This window comes from Numenius arquata, chromosome Z, assembly GCF_964106895.1.
Source record: "Numenius arquata chromosome Z, bNumArq3.hap1.1, whole genome shotgun sequence".
Classification (NCBI taxonomy): domain Eukaryota; kingdom Metazoa; phylum Chordata; class Aves; order Charadriiformes; family Scolopacidae; genus Numenius; species Numenius arquata.
In genome coordinates, this window is record NC_133616.1 from 75,260,149 (window position 1) to 75,283,529 (window position 23,381).

General features: G+C 42.3%; 1 protein-coding gene across 9 annotated transcripts in view; it reads right to left on the reverse strand.

Annotated features, from left to right (window-relative positions):
* Positions 1-23,381, reverse strand: part of PALM2AKAP2 (PALM2 and AKAP2 fusion) — a 227,267-nt gene that overhangs the window by 50,576 nt on the left and 153,310 nt on the right. Inside the window, exon 1 of one of the 9 annotated variants that reach the window (XM_074166793.1) lies at positions 10,372-10,431. The exons of the other annotated variants lie outside the window; for them this stretch is intronic. Within the exon in view, the coding sequence (XP_074022894.1) occupies positions 10,372-10,431 (60 nt within the window). Of the gene's footprint in view, positions 1-10,371; positions 10,432-23,381 lie in introns of those variants that run through there. 9 annotated transcript variants of the gene reach the window in all.

Here is a 23,381-nt window from a genome sequence, read left to right on the forward strand (position 1 = left end):
ATTGATCCTTCTTTTTGTAGCTGAACTGATACCCACAGAAAAGGGCAACAGCGTAAGCCTGGAGGACTGTATAGACTCTCTAGCACCATCTGCCTTTCTGGGTCACAACTTTAGACCAAGTATTTTCTTCACTTCGATTTCTCATTGCCACTTTTTTGACTGACTGGATGGTAAACAGGGGTTTAGCCTGGAGGAAGGGGTTAATGCTAAGATTTCTTTTGCATGAATAGCAGTTACTGTAAAAGTACTGGAACTGTAATCACTTTTAGGCTGAAAGCCTGAGGTTTGGAGTACAAACTGTTTATTTCTTTGGTGTTTGCTTAGCTCTTGCCTGAACAGGATTCTCTGGTCATACAGCAGATTTGCGGGGTCAGGGCAGTGGCAGCTGAAGCAGCCACGCGTGCCTGTGGCATCCTGTTCAAAACTCCTTCCCCTTGCCCAAAACTCCTTCCCTTTGCCGTAGGCTCCCAAAACATGCTGAAGCACCTGTCTAACTTTATTGCCCCCAAGTGGCTTCTCTGGTTTTGATGCAGGAGCTTAGGAACTCAGGATGCTGGGAAAAATCACAAGCTGATTTTCACACAACAAAAACAATGCAGCACTTTTCCCTCGCCCCAACAGACATGTTAAGTTTGGGTTGTTTCCCTTTCTGACTGACAGGTTAACAAGAACCTGCTCGATCAAAAAAGAACTTTCATGAAGAGGATAAAAACACTTTTTAGTTTTCTTTTTATGTGCTTTGCAGCTCACTAAATGACAGAGAGCAGTTGTGTGTACTCTCTGAGATGAATATAATTTATCAAAATTGACACATTCAAAATAAGGTAAGGACCTAAATTAGTTATCAGAACTAGAAAAATAAAAACAAGAGCTAATCTCAGAACACAATTTGTATTCTTTATGATGACTTACCACTGGCAGTTCTCATCATGTGAGATCTGTGAGCTATAAATAAACTTAGCTTAGAACAAGCAAATATTTTTTACATGCAGGACTTAATGCATTACAGTTTTCTGGCAGAACAAAAAATAGCAACAGACCAAAATCATGTCTCATTTTTAATGAAAAAACAAGCCAGTAAAGCAGACCTCCAAAAAAGGAAATCTCTAATCTACAAATGCAAGTATCCAAGCATGTCTCCAACTCTTCTCATTCAGTTTAATAAAAGAGGAAATCAGGCCACCAGAAGTTTACAGACTAATGCAATTACAGGGTGGCTCAATAAGCACTGATTTGTCTGTAATCTATGACATGTAAGATAAAGCTATGCTAACAGGTCTGGTTTTCCTTTCACAAAGCTGAATGCCCACTGATCAATTAATCAGAATGGATGCTTTTCATGGGGGAAAGTAGCAGATGGTTGCTGGCAAATATATGAATGACCATTTCTTACAGCTATTTTTAAGATCTATTAACTAACTGAATAATTGGATTTACCTATAAATAACAAATGCATTTTCATCAGGTAGTGTTTAACATTTCTTACATCACAGGTGAAAAAAAAATCCTCTTAGTAGCTCTGGTATTAAAAGGCAAATAAAATTAAGCCCATAATCATAGCATCACTTCAAAATCACCATGAACTTTCAACAACTCTGTGAATACAAGGATACAAATGTACCATTAAAAAGTCACTCACTGTAAAAAAAGTCACTTGAAGAAAACCAAGTTGTTTTGCTGTTTGCTAGTGGGATGAACGTGGGAAACAGCCTCTCTTCTGGAATGGTGAGTGGCAGCTTGCAAAGGGACAACAGCACAGAGCTGGACCAGCTCCAGATGTATTGAAAGCAGACATCATTGTTTTTTGGAACCACAAACACTGCAGACCAGGCCTTTAAAACAAAAATGCTGGAACCCTGGTGCTTAAAGTTAAACTCCCGCATTCAGTTCCTGACACCTTAAAAAGTGGTTTCTGGGGCTGATACATCTAGACGTGACTGATGCATATACATCCACATTTTAATGCTGAATTTCAGGTGTTCAATTTTGCAAGTTTGGGATTTGTCAAGGTGTCATCAAGAAGAAAGATAAAATATTTGCCAGAAGACCAGTCTGATCACTAACATAACTTCTAATGCCTGAGAATCTCACATTCCGACAGGAAAGGTGTACAGTGCTACTTAATTTTTGCTACAACGTCAATAGGAAAGTTACCCAAAGTACTTCAAAAGTTTGCCAATGAATTTAAAATACCCACAGCACAGTCCAAGGGCTGACATTTCTAAAAACCAGGGATGATAATTATTCACATTGTTGACTAAGAGAGGAAGTACCCAGTTTGCAAAGGATAATTCAAGTTGACCTAGGTGGGACCTGGGTGGGACATAGGGGTTGTTTTGTTAGGACATGGAAAAAGTATGTTGTTCTTCCACCCAGAAATGGTTTTCATAGCACCCTGGTATTTTGCTCAGTGGGCACCATCTTGGTTGGCTACACCTTCCAACTTTAGACTCTCTATAGACATGCATAAAGAGGTATTTAATATTATGTCAGCTGCTAACTTTCAAAACCACATCTGGACAGAGCTTTGCTGAGTAAGTCAGCTCAGCAGAATTTACTCAAAAGGTAATATATGCCTTCAATTAGGGAACTGTGAACAACTCAGGAACTGACTAAGTAACAACCTGGCTAATGTGTTTATCAGCGCGTTAGCACAGACGTCTCTTCTTACCAATTAGCATGGTCTCAAAAAGGATAAAGAAAAGATCATAGCTTTGGGAGGTGATGCAATAGCCAGCTATTACAGAAGCACTGCCGAAACCTGCAGTGTAATTAAGGGTACGTTTTCGAAGTCGAGCACACCCAGACTCACGCCTGCATGTTGCATCTCGTCACCACTCTGGTTCATGAACACAGAAACTGGGTTCTTGAGTTTGGGAGAAGCATCATTCTGGGCTAGTAACACAGGCTGGAGTCCAGGTGGCTACTGGTTTTACCTCTAAACCTGCCTGTTCTGCAGAAAGGGACGAACGTGACTGCCAACTGTCCTCATCTGACCCAAACGATGAGGATGCAAGCCTCTGATGTCAACACACATTTTAATTTTGTAGCGGAAATGGTAACGTAACTACAGCCCCAAACTATGCCAAAACTGCAAAAAGAACTCTAACCAAGGCACTTCACCATGACCATTTCATCAGGAAATCTGATTCATACTCAGAAGCTCTAGGCACAGCCCTCTGATGTGGACCTCAATGTAGTAGACACTATGCTAGTTTTAACACAGCAATAATAACCTGGTCACAGCCTCCAGCCAGAGCTAGGCAAAGAGGTGGGCACATGAAGGTAGGGAGCAGTATTGGGTGATAACAAGCTGAAAGTAGTAAGGATGAAAAGCGGAGGCCATGCACATGCCATCAACATTACCATTCCCAGCCATAGGTGTGTGTTGGCATTACAGCGGTGAGACCTGGAGGAAGACACTGATAAGTTTTTTTAAATGGTTAGACTGACTGTAATTAAAGCCATAAATCAGAACTTCTTCCAAGCCACCAGTCAACAATCTTCAGACAAAGCCAACTTGGCAGAGGTGAAAGGAGCACAAGACATTTCTGTCTGCACTGGAGAGTGTTCAGAGAGACCAAGGGTAAAATAATGTGTATCTTCTAAGAGGAAGCTGTTAACTGTGAGTATAATTAATGAAAGGAACAATTTTATACAGGCTGTGATGAATGCTCCCTTGCAGGACATGTGGAATCAAAACTGGATGTTTTTCTAAAAGATAAGCTGTAATCCAAACAGAAGTCAATTTAGGGAAATCCAGTGGTCTATGTCACAATGCCAGTCATAATGTGATCACAGCTGACTGTTTAAACCTTATAACCCATGAGTATAATGAGTCATGAATACCAACAGTACTGTTCCTTCCTCCAATGAAGTGTCTGGTGATATGGTGCCTGGATGTGGGTGGGTTTTGATTAATGATGTATTTTACTGTGACTTTGCTCAAGAACTTTTTTCCCTGATGATTGCCATGGCTTGGACAAGTTCTTCCAGGAATTATGATAAAAGATTGATTTCAAATGCAAAACCTCCATTTTATGTCCTTAAGTCCATGTATTATTTTATTTTCCTGGGACAAAATGAGCAAGGATCTTCTAATAGGAATTGGAGCAAAGTTTTAATTATTTAGAATTTATACCAACATGAGCCCAGAATAAATTATGAACACATCATCAGAATCTGGTTCTTATTACTCCCAGAAAATGGTGGTGACGGTACAGAGCAGCATGCTTAAGCATATAGTCATAACCATCTTGAGAAGGAGCCTTGGAAGTCATTCTGACTGAATGAGGACAGTGAACACAGTGGCGCGCTCAAAACTGCTTAAGACACTTCTGCTAGCCAGGTTCTGGTTACCCGTCAGGGAACCTGCTGATACCATCACTCCTTTTCACCAATTGATCATAACTACCTTTCATCTGTCTTCTCCAGTCACTTAACACTGAGGGCACTGGGACCTCAATTTCACAAAGCCTTCCTATACCTTCTGATCCTGGATGGATGGGTCTGTTTATCCCTCATTTTCTCATCCCTTTATCCCAGGTTCTTCCATTCTTCCATCACTTCTAGGGTCTGCTGCCACCATTATGTACTTTCTGCCCCACTGCTGGGAAAGTGATTGGGATTCCTTCATGTAGGGGGTTAAGATTTAAATCCTAAATCCAGGCTGAGCTCAACTGAGGTGAATGCATGGTATTTCGCAACCTGTTGAACAATTTTTTGGTGTCTGAGTAAGTTCTGCAGATGTCTGAAGCTCCCATTTCTTGGCTTCTGTTTTCCTGATTTTTATTAGTATCAGCAAAAGTCATGCTTTAGTGCCTAGACTACTCCCTGGATTTGCTCTGATGTTGCATCCAAAAATCACCTAGCAATCTCCAAGCTGACCAATGCCAGTACTGAGGACAGTATTTCTCATTTGGCCAACAATAATGCTCAGTATCAAAGCAGATATATTTTACAGTGAAGGAAATAATTAGAAAAGTTAAAGGGCATTAAGGGCTTGGGAGAAATACAGGTTTAGGTTCTGAAGCACACAGTTAAAATTATGTTGCTAAAAATTAGCAGGGAGTATTATTACAACCTAGAAAAGTAAGACATTCTTGCTAGAAGATGCTTTTGTAAATTATAGATATTGGGGTCCCAGATCTATTAGTTCAAATTAATGTGTTTTGCTCATTTGCATTTCTTTAATTTTGGAACAAGATTTCTTGGTTTGAAATTGCTGGGCTACTCAAGGGCAACCAAATAAATATCATGAGAGTTCAGTATGGAACCTTACCTCTTCCACTCAGTTAATTATCCTCTATTTAAAGTATGCTTGCTTATATTTTTGTTTTCCAACCCTATTAAAAATATTAAAAATTTTATTTTAAAATTCTAATTCTCATGAAGTTTAAGTTCCAAGATATGGAATGTATAAAAAAAACCATCAATTGTTGAAAAAGTATTTTTTTTCATTCAAAAATGGAACTTAACAAATAACATTTGTATTTTTCAAGAGAAAACTGAAAATGTTTTCTGCTGAACATGTAGCTTTAAAACATCACCCCCAAATCCTTGAAGAAGAACTATTCAAATCCCATTCCCACAAGCCTCCTCTTCAATTTATTAAAAATGTGCTTTTTTTTTGCTCATTGGTCATACGAAAAAACAAAGGGCAGTGAGTGCTTCTCTACCTTGGGCAGACCTGTGCCACATGGGGTCAATGTTAAAAGACTAAAGACTAAGAGGGAAAATGGAAGCTGAAAAGAACTGGGAGCACTGTTGAAAGGCAGAATTATGGGCATCAGGCAGCAAAAGAAACAAGCTAGAAGAGGTTTAAGTGCAGTTCGTAGCACAGTGATTACTAATAGCAGAGAGAAAATGACCCATCTTACTATAACAACGTGCACAAACAGGTATTGCTGGCACTTGATGGTACTAAACCTGCCTAATCATACATCAATAAAACTAATTCCATTTGCTCAGGAGTTATTACTAAAGTCTCAGAAAGCCAAGAAATGCCATTTAAAAAGCACAAAAAATGTAGCTATATAGTCTCTTTCATTTTGCTTATGCTTTTTAAGCCTTCAGAGGTCAGTTTGACTTTTTTTTTCCCAAGCTTTTCTCTGCAACCAGAAAAATCTAGAAACTTTTTTGAAATTATTTTTCAAAGCAAGCTGAAATTCTTCGTTGCTCCAGCAATTACATGAATCGAGAGTTTCAAAGAAATGCTAGCTATTCCAACACTCGGAACAGAATCAAAAATTCTGGCAGTACAGAGAGGAGAGAACCACTTATGTGCAAGCAAGTACCATCCAGCCACGCTGGGCGTTCCTTGTCCTTTCTTCTGTTTACGCTGTTGGACACTGAGGTGCTTTGCTAGGACCTTGTATGCTGAGAAGAGGACTGGCAGTACCTGATCCAAATCTGGGCAATCAGAGAGTCAGCTTCTGCTACCGCATAATGTCAAGCCTAAATGGGCTCCTCCTAGGATGTTTTTGTGCTTACTTGCTACCAAGACAAATTACTAACCTGAAAACACCACTTCAGATGTGAGACCAGATGATTATTTTTCACTGTGCAGGGATATTTATTTGCCTGGAAACACAGGTTCCTACAAGGGCTGGCAAGTTATGTTAGATATCACTCTCAAGAGCCTCTTTCCTGAAAAATGTTAGGAAATTGTACCAGCTCTGTACTCTGAAGAGAACAAACCATGAGTTAATTCATGTATCACTGAAGACATAATGAGAACAGTTTTGGTTAGGTATGAAAATTTGCTTCCTTTCAGTGCAGGAGTTAATATGTGGTAGTTAGAGCCTGGGAACCATTAGCTAGATACAGGTTACTTGTATGCAATAATAACTCGAGTATATTTTCCAAATCTTGCCTTCACCATATCACCTAATAATGTACTAAAATCTAGAAATGCTGGAACAAACAGCTGTATGTATAAAGGAAAAGCCAAGCAAAATGCATCCCAAGAAAATTAAAGGATCACATCTACCTTTACCAATAAGACCTTTTCAGCTTTATCTGATCTTAAATTCAAAATGATTTAGTGCAAAACATACAGCACTGAACAGTTCAGTAAAATTCAGAATGTCAAACCTGACAGAGCAACTGCACAACTGTAATGATTTGTAGTCTTTACTTATTTCTGGTAAGGCTTAGGATGTCCTTTAGTCACACACCTGGAAAGGCTGTGCCTCTGCTTTAGGGAATTTACGTTCCTGCAGTTCCTCCTTGCTTCCTAAGGGCTGAGCACAAATTAGAGCTTTTTAAATGAGCAGCATTCATTAAATCAAATTGCTAGTAATGCTGCACTGCCTGAATGTGCCCCTAATTAGTCTTAGAACAGTTTTGCTATTTAGCAAGAGACAAGAGGTGGCCCTGCCTTTTCACTGATCATGTCTGTGCTAAACTCCAAGGCCCTTAGCAATAGTGTAAAGGCAAAGCTTCTCCACTTTTGGTGTCACTATAAATAGTACCTTTAAAGTACTGTCACATTATCTCCGTACACCCAGCCCCGCACCAGCTCAGACCACGGAGGGTTTTGCTCTTGGCTTCAGCAGGAGCGGGCTGTATGCCTGAACACTGACCACAGCTCCCACCCAACTCCAAGGTGAGATGGACAGTATTCCAAGCATGAAACACTAAATGGGGATTTTTTGGCTGGACCACAGGCTTATCTAAGAGTAGGGATTAAACATGGCAGCCTTCCTCTGGAAAGGTCAACGGTGTACTCTCATCGGCTGTCTAATTAATATGATTTAATAAATATTAATGTACAGCAGTGCCTGCATAGGCAAAAGGTAATGTGAAATTTATCACTGGCTTGGGTAAATTAGCTCATTGCAGTAGAGAAATGCAAATAACTTACAGAAACAAATATTTATATAAAACTGCATTGTTTATGTTCAATTGTTACAATTCTTACAAGGCAGAATTGTAAACCAGGGGCTATGGACAGCTTCCACATCGTTGCCATCCTTGAGGCTTCAAAGCACCCCAGCACTACCCAGAGAGAGCCCTGTGGAATTCGCACCTTCTGAGCACAGATGCGGATTAACGCTTCCCAGCTCGATCCCAGGCAGCTGTCCACGCACGTGCATAATGAATGCATGGTATGTGGGCAGCAGGCCATGACTTCATAGCCTGGCATAGCCATAGCAGGCATGACCTCATTCATACGGGGGTGCAGTATCACTTATCAGGGGGAAGCCCCCTCTGCCTGTTTTTGAGTACGCAATGAAGGAAAGAAAGCTGAAGGCACCACTCACTTCAATGAAGGGGCCATCTGCCTGATGGATTTCAATTACAGCAGAAATACACACATTGCTGTTTGAGCCAGTATCACAACCACAAGATTATACTGCAAGGACAGTAACAGTATTTAATCTTTTAACCTTTCTGACAGAAAGTGGGCACTTGATTTCATTTGATGTGAGTATTCCCCAGGCACCCTATTTAATTTTTGGCTTAGGCAATATCCTGAATTGAAGCCCAGAAACTGAGCTGCAGCCAAGGCTGGCATTCTGCTTTCTGACACCTTAATGCATTTGGATCCAAACATCCAAAATTTATTATCGTTGCTCTAGTACTTCAACAGCTCTGCACTGCATACAATTCAACGAAGAATGCCATGCCTTCAGGGATCCACTGGACACACAGCCAAATTTTCTTTTCATCTACACTTCCTGGTAATATATGGGGTGTCTCAGATATGCTGTAATTTATAACTGCAGAGCTGTCTATGTTAAAATAGAACCTGGACAAAAAGCACTTCATGGACTTTCTGATTATTTTTTTTTTCAGCAATGCTTGATTAAGACACCAGGAGAAAAAAGAAGGGAGAAGCTTCTGCAAAAACACAGTGTTCAGAGACTTCCTTAATTGTGAAAGCCGGTACCACATATATTACAGATTTTTATTTATCCAGAATGAAGCTCTTATAAGGAAGTAAGGCACGATTAAAAAACTAAAACCTCTGCTGAACAAGATCCCACAACCACCCAAGAAAGTCCATTCCGGGGTGGGGACTGCACAAACAGCAGCACTTTGGAAGTCCTGGTGTCACACCCTTGTGACAGCACGAAATCCCACCTCCATCCCAGAGAAGATTACATAATGACTGATAAGTGATCTATACAATCTGTACACTTTGGATCCCTTAAGATAAAAGGATTAGAAAGGGAATAGTCAAAATGGACTTAGCAACAACAAATGCAGGCTACCCTTGTGCAGAAAAACAGCTGTGTATGCAGACCTTGATCATTCTGTTTCCAAGTATGTGCTTTGTAGAGAAATTGATAAAAAACACAAATTTTCAAAAATCATAAAAGCCAGTGAGATGCAAGTCTTGTAAATTGTGAAAACAAGATGATACAAATAGCGTTTTAATTTTGATTTGCCTCTTTTTGGGTGCGGGGGGAAATCAGAAAGACGCAAATTGGGGGGTACTATTTAGAACCTGTATTTTTTCAGTATTTCTTTGCAAATTTTGAGACTAGAAACCAGTTTTCAAAAAGTAAAGGTATTTCTGGCATTTTGCATTTTTTGGAAAAAAAAAAAAACAACAACCTGCACCAAATATTTCAAGACGTGATAAAATCAGGAGAGTCAGGGAAACGTAACAGGTATTTTTGAATTGCAAAGTAACTCTTTCATATTAAATGCCATCAGAGACTAGCAGACTGCTTTCATGGAAAAGAACACTGCAATGTACTGCAAGTATAGATGTACAAATAACGACAGGCCAAGTTGATTTAAATTTACGCTTTTCAGATGTCAATCTTGCTCATAGTTGTTCTACTGCTACAGTTAATTGTTGTACCTTCATGAGCCCTCAAGGCTAACAGTCTTGAAGAAAATCCAATTTAGAAGACAACTAACAGGTATTATTAAGCAACTAAAGGGACTCAGAATTGGAAGATCTGGATTTCATTCTCCTGTTTGCTGCTGACTTGCTGCTGACCTTCAATAAAATACCTTTACATGCATCTTCTAAGACTACTATGAGGTTTAATTAATTAATTCATGCCTATAAAGCTTTCAAAAGCCTAAGGATAGAAGGGGCTATAGAAATAAAAATTATGAACAATATTTTCCTACATAAAGAGGTACAGAGTGACATATGTTTGCTGTATTAATATAAATGCACAGACAAAAGAACAAATACAACATGTTTTCACAGAACTGCTTCAGACTTGTTCCCTCAAGTAACAGCAATATGGAAATATACAATGAAAGAATAAATGCTACACATCCCCACAGATCCTTCATTGTCTGTGTAGGTAGCTCTGAAGCTGCCTCCCCTTCACAGCACACTCTTAAGATTACAAACTATGCTTTTTTAACAATATTATGAAAATAAATTGTTCTTACCCTCAGCCCCTGTTCCATGGACAAGCAGAGGACCTGCCAGGGTGCTGTGTACCTGAACATGTTTGGCCCCTTCTGTAGACGGACTAAATAGCAAAAGGCACACAAGTCTCTTAGGTCTCCTGGTTGCTTTTCATCTGAGGGACGCTTAAATTGAGAGAAATCCTTCAGTTGTACTCTTCAAGGGCCCCCCGAGCAGACTCTTAAGACAGCATTACAGCCATTCCACTTGCACCCTGAGGAACTGAATAACTAATTCAATAAGAGGCTTTTTTTCTTGGGAAGAGCTTAGCTCAAACTCAATTAGCATAAATAGGATGGTAACCTTTGAACCTCCCACTCCTCCTCTCGGAGGAGCTGATGGTGGACAGCACGTCGCGGCAGGGGTGCTCCCTCCCCTGCAAATCTGGAGTTTGTTTGTATTTCCACAGCTGGCCTTCCACTCTGCTTCACAAGTCCCGAGGCAGCTATCGGAGACCGTCTGTAGCTTTGCATTTTTTACTTTTGCTATTATCTTTTAGCCTGGCTCAAAGGAAATCCCTCTTCCTCCTGTCAGGCGGGCTTCCCCTTCCCTGTCTCCGCCATCCTGACCTCTACTTGGCAATTGGCATGATTTTGCTGAATAAATTCATACAGAATCTGCTATGAACACTCTTGTGGTAAAACCACTGTAGTAAATAAAGTTACCGCCCTACACGAGACAGAAAGGTTTCCTCCAAAATACACTGAAGCGAGCTCTTTGCAACCTTGGAAATAAGACACACTGCAGCCTTGCTTGTGGTGAAGTTTTCCTTAATGGATTGGCAGTTTTTCCGTAAGAGACCAAAGCCTAGTCTCCAAGAGATGAAACTGGTAAAAGAGTAAAGCTCTGTTATTTTCTACATTTATGTTATTTTGGTGATGAACTGAAGTGGCACTTCTGTACCCTACTGTTGCTCAGAAAACGGTGGGATGCTGTATGCACCCCGTGGCCACGTTTGCTTTTCAGACCATCCCCCATGCAAATCCAGCCTCACAGATCAAGTAACTAACTTATCCTCATTCTTATTTTAACTTCGGTAGAGGAAGAAGCAATAATTTTAGATTGATACTGACTCAGTGATCCTCAATACTTTATGTCCAGTACTCGTACTGCTGCAATCCCATCCAAATTAACTTACAGGGGTGCAGGAAGAACCGTGCAAGACTCATCTCTACAGCTACTTCTAGCAGAGAACTGAGGCGCCTGTGCTCAGCCCTGCTCCCCCGTCAGCTCAGCGTACTGAAAATAGTCATAATGCAGTTCTGCAAGTCCCACTGTGGATGAACCGAGTGCTCTTGAATAGCTCAGAAACTGCTAGCCAAAAATACTGTGACATACCAGCTGTATTTAGAATAGATAATTACCTGTGAACAACACATTAAACGCTTTTACATTTGAACACTTTTATATCTTTTGCATTAAGAAATATTCATACAGGTAAACAGCTAAGAAGACATAATCTGAACTTTTGTGACCTTGCACTCATACAAATATAAACTACTTATTTTCTGCAAAAGTTAGCTGCCTTTTTCTCCTTTCATTTCAGGCTTTCCCCCTTCTCTTTTGAATTAAAAAAACAGGACTACTGAAACAGCCTTCCCCCATAGCCAATTTTAAATGAGAATTCACAGAGCCACTGATATCAGGAAATTAATATAATCATTCCCGTGCCAAGAACAGAAAGTTAATGCGATTGTTGACTTGTCTTCAGGGAGAAACAGCAAACAAACAGATATACTAAAGGGAAGTCACAAAGATATGATTGTGCCACCCAAGTGGGGGTCTATTGATGCTGACGGTATGTGCAATGAATGCCCATGGCATTGAAAACCCATTCTTCTTCCCTCTTACCAGAAATCATTAACACCAGGGGAGAGCTTTCCAGGACTCACTCAGAAGTCAAAATCTTAACTTTCACAGCATTTCCCTCCAGTGGGTCATTTTCAGAAGAGTTACTACTGAAATCTTCTTGGAAAAGGTAGGCAGGATTTACAATAGCGATGCAAAATGCAATCGGTCCTTGCAGAAGAATGCAAGGCACATACCAATAAATATCACACCCACATTTTGTGGTTAGTGTTTCTCAAGCAAGGGTCATTCAACTTCCTCTGAGAGTCTGACAGCACAGGATTTACCAGTGCTGCCTTTCTACGCCTCCTTTTATTTCCCAATAAATACAAAGCCTTTGGATAAGGTTAAGAACTTACTCAAGCTGATGAAGCCATAGAAGTTGTTTGTCTTCCAGTTGTCCATGAGTAAAGGAGATGATCATCAAAGAGATTAAATGTCCCGCTGTGAAAAATGCATGTCTAAAATACTAGACTGGAATTTATGAGATCAAATCCAATCCCAGGCTCTGACGTCCTGGGAAAAATCACTTAATCTCGCCATGTCTTTTATCAGAAAGGTGTTCACAGCATATTTTGCGAGTTGTGTGCAAAAAGTATGCTTATGAGGATACTTGCTAATCTATTTCCTTCTTTGAAGAATGCAGGAAAAACAATCTTTCCCATAAAATCAGCAAGTGAAAGAAGTACCCATACTATATCTTTTAAAATCTTGGTATTCAACAAACCTAAGAAGAAGAGACACACAAGATTTTCAATTTTCATTTTTCACTTTACTCCCTGTTAAAATGTTTCACTGCAGTTTTCCTGGGCTCTCAGTGCTCCACAGGAACGCCATGCCTCATGCAGCAGAATGTATTGGAGAGAGGTGTGAGGAAGACCTCGGCTCCCCTTCCTCTGCTCACCACTTCTGTCATTTGACACCAAGGCATTTGAGATTTCCTGAAATGCCTTTGGTTTTGTCCATGCTGTATGCAATGTGCAAACACAAAACTGGTGTGAGAAGTCATGCATCGCTGTGCTCTGGTTTTCCCTTACAAAAGAAGTAGTAGAAAAACTGCAGTAGTAGAATACTGCATTCATACCTGTTGTACAGAATGTAGCCTGGCTGGCACAGGAAACTGCTATATAGGAGCCAGAGGCTCTCTCAGTCCTGGAAATGAGCACTCATAGATTTTAAGTAATTGCAAAGTTTGGCAACAGCAAAACACATTGAGGAGCTGAAATTTGGGCAAAAGTACTTAGGAGCCTAATGTTGCCTGGACTCAATCTGTAACTACTAAACTTCATGAGCACAATATTGCAATAACAAGAACTGCAGGACTGAATAAGAAAGCCCAAGAATTCAGCTGGGTGAGCTCTTCAGAAAAGAGTGACAGGGATTTCTAGTATTTATTGATTTATTATTATTATTATTATTACTACTATTATTATTATTATTACTACTACTACTATTATTATGGTTCTATTCTACTGCACCTCCCTCCCTATGGCAAGAGATCACCTACAGGAACAAAGACCGGTTTTTCCATTCCTACCTCCTGGCTGGAAAGCAGTAAGCTAGAAATTTTAAAGCAGCTACACATTTATCACTTCGTTAATCTTGCCTCTTCTGTTGCACATCATTTTATTATACCTCTATTTTATATGTGACACAAAAGATCAGATTCAAAGTTATCTCCATCACCAGACAACCTGTGCAAGATCTCAGACAGTACACCAAAAATACGCAGTACCAGCAATATGAAAAGCCTGTCTTTTCCAATCACAAAGCCCAAAGACTAAGCATATTTCCATACACAAATGAAAAAAGCTTGGAAAAAACCAGCAAAGTTTTGTCTGGGTGGCAAACCTGGAGCATGCAAACCTGAAAAGCATCCTGTGGCTTCGTGGAAGGAAGTCAAGTTATCATGCATGTGAGCTGACGATTGGGTACTGAGCCCCAAACATTTTTTTCTTGCTTCTTTTGGTCAATCTAATAAAAGGTATTGCTTCTTTCTACAAAACCTTATTGCCTGGTAAACCTCTGCTACTACTATTAAATATCTATCTTCCTAACAAAAAAGTGCCGTCTTTGGGAAAGCACAGTGTGTAGCGATTACAACATCAGCTGATACTTGATGCTCCAAGGAGTAATACCGTAAGGAGTATTTCAAGGAAAGTGTAGGCAAGAAGTTGGTCACTACCAAATAATTTTCTCGATACTTAGAAAAGCTTATCCCATCAGGGGAAGAAGCCTTTATTCTGAAAAAGAAAGATTAAAAAAAAAATTAAAAGCCTAACTAGATGACTATGGGCTAGAATAACATTGTCTGGAAAGATTAATTCACATGAATAGCAGAAATTTGAGGAGCACAATTTTCTACCTTCTGTTTGAAAGGAAAAGTAATAAGAAGGGGTGTAAGAGGCAGGTAGTCTGTCCAAATGCTCTGCAATGCAGCCATACATGCATGTGACTTTTAACTACATTCCTCAGAAGGAATGCATAAGATAATGAAGACCAAGATCTTATCAGCCACTGGATGCAAAACCTCCCTTGAATACATCATTCTGTGCACTGCATACAACTAATGATGACACAGAGGAACAAATTATTTTCACATCATACGGAAAATGCCTTGGTGAAGATCTGTAAGAGCTTAACAAATGTTGTCAAACAAATCCTGCCACCAAAAATGGAGGAAGAAGACATTTTGCAAGCCACAGTCCAGCTCTGGGATCTCAGCAACCTCTGCTTTTAAGGCATGGCTCAAAGCAGGCGGAATTAAATGGGTATCTAAGTATACAGTGCAATGAGCGTTGGACTGGGTTCATTCACTGGTATTCACATGGCTCTCCCTAAGCAGGAAATCCTGAATTCTCACTCACAGTCTTTTTAAATCAGCTCCAACTGCTGCTTACCCACCTTTTAACCTCTGAAACACCAAAAGCCAAACACTTTTACAAATGGGAAAGGAAAATCCTGAAACAAAGGACAAAAATCCTGAAACAATTAGTAGAAGAGGAAACTCCCTTAAATTCTTCATGGTAACCAGGATTTTATATATATATGTATAGCTTCCTAACTCAGTACCTCTGAGACCCCCAGTATGAAGAGAACAAGAGGAACACATCCGCATCAGAAGGTAGTGTGGGATGGATATAAATTGGCTGTCCTGGCAGATACTTAATCATTCTAATGATTCTCCTTCTCAGCTTTTCTAGGGTGTCCCTCCCTAGGTAATATGCCAAACTTGTCCCCAGGCTGCCTACACAAGAGATTACACACTGATCACGAAAGTGCAACCTCTTGTGGTTTGGCAGAAAATATCACAAGCACTTACATAACCCCAGTCGGGATCATGGGTAGCATCACCATGGAAAAACAGCCTTTTCATTAGCCCCACAGCACTTACAATGGCACTGGCACTGCGGTTTGACACTGACGCCAAGGAGAACAGGCAGCCACAGTCACACGGCAGTGCAAGGCAGTCCTAAAGGAGCTGCTGTAATCCTGCTCACCTCCTCCCACGTCATGCTGGTTTTGGTTGTCTGTCTGGTGACAGGGCTGACAAATAATCTCAGTAAAAAGGAAAAAAAAAAAAAAGAAAAGTGGCTCATGGCTGGCTGGATTCAGCTTCCAACTGAAAAGATCCAAACATCACTCAGCATGAATTGGCACTGCAGTTTCCTAAGCACCGCGTTTACCTTGGGTGGTCAGCTACCACGCCAACAGCTAGGCCATCCCCCTCCTAATCCCGTGAAGCTTGTTCAGCTCATAGTTTGAAGTCGTGTTTGTGTACAGTTCAAATCCACGAATGTGCAGTATCTTAGGCTCCAATGCAGAGTTGCTGCAGGAACTTTAATAAATGCATGTCGTGAATAGACTGATACAAGAAGGAAACAAGATCTCCTGTGTCACCCTGTACCATCACCTGTTATGGCAGGAAAGCAAGTCAGCTCATCCTCTTCATGAACTTAGTCAAGCTCTGTCTTAAAAACAGCTGTGAAAAATTTTCCCCCCACTGTTGCCATGGAACTGTTCGTCTGATGCTTAAGGGCTGGCTTCTAGTTTCTAGCCTACATCTACTAATGGCTAGTTCATCCCTGTTTGTTCTTTCTCCTGTACTGACCATTTTGGTTTACTAACCTATTGCCCTTCTTGGTGTTTCCTTCCCTGATGCATATATAAACTTCTGATATATCCCAGTCTGCATTTTTCTAGACTAAACAAGTAAAGCTCCTTTAATCTCAAAATGCGCGTCAGGCTTTCATCTCCCTGCTGTCCACACAGACCTCCCCTTATTCCATTGCAGCGTCAAGTCACATTTTTGGACCATGGGTGGCCAGAAATGCACATGGTGTTCCAGGTATGGTCTTACCAGTGGAGTCTATACTGCTGTTCATGTGTCCCTATCCCTTCTGGAAATGCCCAGTCTGGTAAGTAATCATGGCCGCAGAGGGGAGAAATCCTCTTTGTATGGCGACATAAGTAAAGACAGCCCTTAGGGGACTCCCTGAGTACATGCAGACGGTATTGATGCAGAAAACGTACAGACAAAGGGAGTGCGTGACACAGGGGGTGCTGGCAGTCGGGTGACAGTGCAGGAGCCGCTCACAGTTGTGCTACTCTGATCCAACAGGATTATGCCAATTAAAAGATGACAACAGCTGCAAGCAGATGGGCACTTCAAATACAGACGTTTTCTCCCAAACTGGTAGCAGGAGCAGCAGGAGCAGCTGTGCTGGAACGGCAATGAGCTACTGCACCAAGAAGCACAGAAAGTATGTCGTCCTTCCTGAACCGTCTAATACCTGCTCCTCTCAGACGGGCTGACACAATTTCTTACCCTCTATTTGTCTTCCAAGCTCAAACGACACTGAGCTAATGAGTGAATGATTAAGCACCAGCCCGTGCTACTCTATGCCCTGGATACGATTACCAAAGTTACAGTGCCAAGCTAAACACTTCCAGCTCATTTCCTTTGCATGAAATGGCATCAGAAGGGAAAAATGAAACAGAAGATGCTCACGCAACCTCTTTGTTTACACGGGAGAAAGTTTCAAGAACCCACTGGGGAACTCGGGGGGGAAAATCCCTTCTCTCTTCACATCGTGCTCTTTCTGATGCTTCATCTCAGAGCAGTCCGTACCACCATGGCCACAAAATCAATCATCTGTCAGACCACCCGTTCCCCGGCATTGCCCTGCCAAGCTTTATTCCAGAAAGCAATAAATAATAAATAATTGTCATAAATATGGATCCAAGCCTCCCTGGATCCATCACCTGCCTCCTGACCCCTCCGCCAGCCCCATCCCTCCTCACAGCCTGGCCCCTCGGCACAGCCAAGCACGGCCCTGGCACTGCTGGCACGGCGTCAGGCGTGGGCGAGCGGCACTGACGCTATCTGCAAGCATGCAAAGGCTCTCCGCCGTGTTGATTTCAGGGCTCCGAGGCAGAGAAATCCACACTGGCCTTGCGAAGGTTTAAGAGAGGTTATTCACGCGTGGCCAGGAGGGTCTCGGCGCTGGCAGAACAACGCCCATGCTTTCTGCTGGGGATGGGTATGCAGGAAGATTTCTGCTCTCCTCTGCTCACTCGGGTCTCCCCCTCCCTCTTAAAACTTCTCATAAAACCTACATCTGGGTCTCATGTGCACTGAGTTTCTCACTACAAGACCTCCAGGAATGGAAAGAGGGAAAAGGCAAAGACACAGTCCCAACTGGAGAGTCCCAGGCAGCCCCGGCCGTGTGAAGATGTTCCTGTTCACCGGCTACATGAAGTTCACCAGCCAGATAGTATGGTTTTATTATGGCTTCTGTGTTACATTTTTGCTTTTTTCCTAGGAGACAGTAGTAATACCCTACATATTTGTGCCAAATAATGGATTGGATCACACAGGTCATTGGAGAAAAAGCTGGCAGTGTGAAACGTTAGCCTGAAACTCACCTGCTTTCCCTTGCAGGAGGTAGGTTTTGCATCCATATACAAAAAGTATAAAGTAAATAGTCTCTAAACGTAACTTGGGTAAGTCTGGGGGGCTGGGACCAGCTCGACTCAATCCAAAATCTTACAAACTTACAGTGTCAGTGTGTTTGGACAAACATCAATAAAAATCCAGCCATGACAAATTCTTCCCTGTCATTTCAATTAGTAAGTATTCATTTTACTCAACTCTGGTTAAACGTTGCTCAAGGTGTGTTAGGTATTTTAGGTAGTTTTGATGAATGCTCGGCACTGCTCTAGCCCGCCCACAGGTAATTTCTTCATTTTCTATCAATACACAAGTCACATCCTATTTTAAATCTCAACAGTAACAACAGCCTCCCGCCATGTGCAAAACACTCGACTGCCTCAGGGCACACTCTTTTCCTCTAATTCTCCAGTACAATGATTCTTTTCTTTTGCCTTTTAGTCCAATCCCTTTAAAATCGGAGAAATTTTGTAACAAGATTTGTACAAATCTCCTCATTTTCCGTTCATTAATTAGTTATAATGAAGCACTGCTTGTATATAAGCTATGAGAAATCATTGCACTGCCTCTTGAACCCCTAGAGAAATTCTTAACACAGAAGACTTTCTACTAAAAGACCTTTTCTGACAATAAGTATGGACACCCGTGCATATACCTCCTGCTCCCATCCGCTGGCAGAGGCTGTGAGACCGTGGCCTCTATTTAGCACTAATGAGTAGCTTCACCCACTTACAGTGTTTCCAACATGCAGCACAATCTGAATTTTCTTGATGGCAACTGAAGTTTCCTCCTTGTGGCATCAATTGTGCTTAACGAGTGCCTGCCCAGAGCAGAGAGAGGCTGAGCTAGTCAGAGCCTTCTCTTACCCCAGATGTCGTGGCTGTAGGGCACAATTACGGGAAATAACCTTTGCAGGGGGAGAGGAGGAGGCAGGAGGCTGCTTTGGTGCACACACCCAGAAACATATGGGTGTCTGTGCACACTCACACACATACACACGTGTGTACGTCTGTATTGGCGCACAAGGAGATATACTCCTGCTGTGTGTGCCCGCAATTAGGTTTCTGGTGTGGTGGTATGCACTTGTTGTTGACAATAACTTCATGTTGCTTGCACAAAATTTCTCTTTGTCCCTGCCAGGAGAGATAAGGATTGCTATTGCACAAGAGTCTCACTTAAGAAATGGAGCACTTTCACAGATGAAAGCACCCCAGGCACTGCCAACTGCCAGGAGACCCAGCAGTGGGACTAATTCCCTGACTAATGCCCACACCATGATGCCTTTGCAGCATCATTTGTTACATGCTGCTTTTTTGCCCGCACTGAGTAGCCACAATGCATTAAGACAAAATAACTGCTACCGGTATTTAACTGGTAGCCATATGGTTATTGCACCAACTCCTGCATCCGTCTGGCTGGGTGTGCTGTATGGATCACAGGAGCAGCTATTCATTACACAGCCACAAAGGCTCCTTTGGCTCAAAATACTGAGACCAGCTGTGCCTTCCCATAGATGACTGTTATGGCTGGAACACTGTCATTTGAGTACACGTGAAGAGAGATGTTGATAAATTAAAATCCCAGATTGAGTTCAAGAGGTTGCTTCTGTGCATGCAACAGTTTTGGGCTGAAGTATGATGTTGTTTGCAGGCCTTTTTTATCACTGCTTGCAGCTGCCATTCACAGTGATGGGCATAACACAGAAAGAAGGAAGATCTGCTAGACTGGAGCAATTCAGAAAGACTGATCTTATCTATCTCTCACAGACAACCACCAAGATTCAGCCAGGATCCAAACTTCCCAGAACAGGGTGGTGCTCTATATGGAGAGGTACCCTTGTCCTTCACTTCAAGGTATCTTCTGAGGTGCAACTACAGAACCAATCCATTAAAGTCAAGATTTCTGCAGCTGATCATTCAGCTAGCAGCGCATGCTCATTCAAAACAAAACACATGCATTTTAAAATCTGGTAGCTGACACAATAATCATAAAGCATAGATAAAGTACGAGGTATGTGATCTGGTTTTCAACTGAAAGGTTACAAACAAGAAAAAAAAGTCAATTCACTGATTTCTCTTCCTTAATCTTAAAATGCAGCACCACAGTTTGGTCAGTTGCCCGGACATCCCTCTGTCCCGTGTCAGAGACACTCCTGCCCCGTTGCAGCGCTTGTGTGCTCCTACTACTGTTGCTGTCAGCAAGGAAATCGAAACACAAACACTCCTCTTTCTAACTTGTGTAATTTGCAAACAAAAGCGAAGGACAGGAGAGAGTTGAAGTTGCAGGGAAACAGATGCTTTGACTCACCGGAGCACCCTTGGACGTAACTGCTGGCTGCGAGCAGCAGCCCACCTCTTCGAGTCAGAAGCAACATTTAAGAGGAAACCCTGACGCTGTTTGATTAGTATTGTTTAAGAGTGCCTCGTTGAGCCAGAAAGGAAGCAGTCATTTGGTTTCTAAGGAGCACCACCAAAAAAATACCACCAAAACAAGATAAACGTTGCAGCCTGAACAAGTTTCTCAGCACGCAACTCCACCTAGGAATTTCTCTTACGAAATCGGGCTCTCCTGTGCTTCCAGGTCCACCCACTGGGAGAGACCCAGCTTGAGGAGCACGCTTCCACTGCTGGAAGTGTTAATGGGCTTTGTGGAGATATGCGCAGCTTGATATTTATTGTAAAGCCTGTACACCAGGCTCAGATGCCCAGACGGGGCCTGAGACAGCCCTTGCAAGCTGGGACAAGGCAGAGTGACCTTGGAGGCAGGAGGCCTGTCCCTCAATGAGGTTCATCTGAAGAGCCCTCCTCCACCCCCCCTTCACCTCCATGGGCACTGTTCCAGAGGGCTGGGTGGGAAGAAGGCATGGACAGCCCGGGGCTAAGGTGTGCCAAGCCCACCCAAAAGCTGTCCCAAAGGCACAGCAACACTTTCACACCCTCTCCTGCCCACCCACCACTGTTCCCTGCCTGGAGGTCACAGGCTTCCCTCTGGGCTCCCTCTACAGTGCTTCCAGCAAGGTTCATTCTCCATGCAGCACATGTCATTAGCGATGCTGCATACAGCCCAGAAGAGACACAATTTTTTTGTTGGTTAGCTGACCCTGAGGGAAGCAGATCCACAGAAATGAGTTGCAATGCAAAGCACAGGTTACCAACACCAGCCTGTGAACAAGACGGCAAACAACAAGGAGCAGGGAACCACCTGCATCTTTAGAAACAGTAAAATTACCTTCCTGCCACCATCCTCCCTCTCTGAACATGGCATTTCCCAGCTTTTGCTGTTTCTCCAATGGTTTCTCCCTTAATTTGGGAAACAAGCCTATTCCTGAAAGGCCATCCAACCCCATATTATGTACCCTAAAAGCTTCAGACAGAGACCATGACCAAATAGTTTTTGCGGATCCCTTTTCAATTTGTATTTTTTCTTTACATGCTTGTGGCTTGGTTTTAATGGTGCTTTTACTGCTGTGCCTTTTGTGGCAAAGGAAAGCCAAGGTCAGTGCAAGGCTTCTTTGTACAGTTAATTGAAACACTTTTCTATTACACACAAGCAATAAGGTGTCTGCCTTCAAATGGTGCTGGTTAGAAAAAACAAGAAACAGAGACACATGAAACAAATTCATTGCTTGTACTTCTCCTGCAGTATGTCTCCATGGCTGTCATTGAACCTCATTACCTCCTTAATTCTAGTAGGTTAAGCATGGAAATCTTCCTGGAAAGGAAGGCTGCAAGAATGGCTCCTTGAGAGCTTCCTCTGAGGTTTACACCTTACACCACGGGAGAACAATTTCAAGGGTCTGGGATGCTGTGGGTGTGCTGGCAGCACCCTTCCCTGCTTTCCTCTGGAGCTCCCCATTAACTGGTGGAGGCAAGTGGAGGGAGCTGAAATGAGAGCAAGCATCACAGGTGTGAAAGAGCAAAAAGAGAACAGACACAGTAACTTCCCTTCAGAGATGAAGGCTGATGTTAAGATTGTGGAGGTGCACAAACAGGGAAAAAGGGAGCAAGGCGACTAAAAGATGGCATTCATAACATTCAGTTTTGTCACCGTGTATAGTCTTTGCTAAGATATTAAAGAACTCTAGACAGTTGAAGAGAAGCAATTTGCCATTGCGCAATTCAAGTGAAAGCCAAACAGAAAGTGGGGAATGTATCCCACTTCGTGTTTCTTGGCTGAGCCTTATCTTTTGTGGGTTTTTTAAATTTTTCTGACAGTCCCGCTGCGGTTTTTCCTGATAACTCCTGGGGCTGAGGAGACAATTATGGCCAGAAGGAAGAGAAATGGAGGACACATCAGCACAAATGTTTACTCCTCAGGATACTAATGAAGAGTAAGCTATTGTTCCTGGCCTTCATACACATTAGTGGGGAAAAAAATCCCAGAAAATACCTTCTTGCTTATAACAGACTCTTGAATTTCCCCCTGAAGTACCAGATTGGATTATTAGCATAATTAGGTTATACATCGTATTGCTGTGCAGCTGGAACGGCTTGACACTCTTTCCTCTCATTGAAGAACATTGTTCACAACTCAGCATGGCACCACTTTCAGCAAGGCCACCCTTTTGGGGTATCCCGGTTCTTTTTGGGATGCCTGAGTGCTGGAAAAGGCTCAGGGAAGATTTAACTGAGCTGGTGCAAATGCTGAGCACATCCATGCTGTGGGCAGACTGGGCACTGCCCAAGTCACTGAACGAAGGGGGGATGTGTTGTTCACAGGCAGGGCAGGCACTCAGCAGACAGGAGCAAAGCCTTTAAGAAAGTGCATGCATTTTGGGGAGCGTTGGGGCGGGATGCTGTGGCCCTGTGTTTCTCATATCCTCTGCTGCATGGTGCTATTCAGTACACAAATAATGGCAGGCTCTTGTGCAGCTGCTCTGTGGTTAAGGATGGCCTGGGGGCATCATGCTACAAAGGGCAGGGACTCGTGAAATGCTTTACAAGCAGCTCAGCCACCTGTTTAGGAGAGGCAGTAGATACTTGAAATTCTAACCTACTGGCCACCTAAGGTAAGTCAGTCCTCCAGTTCCTCCCTGACACTTTAGTTATCACACTGCTGTTACCTCTTCACAACCGGCTTATCAGGATGAAGGGCTTGGACAGCACTTCATGACACATGATAATGACCATTGTCACCCCACATGAGCACAACCAGATCTGTTTGCTGAGTCAAAACGAAAGAAAGCTATTC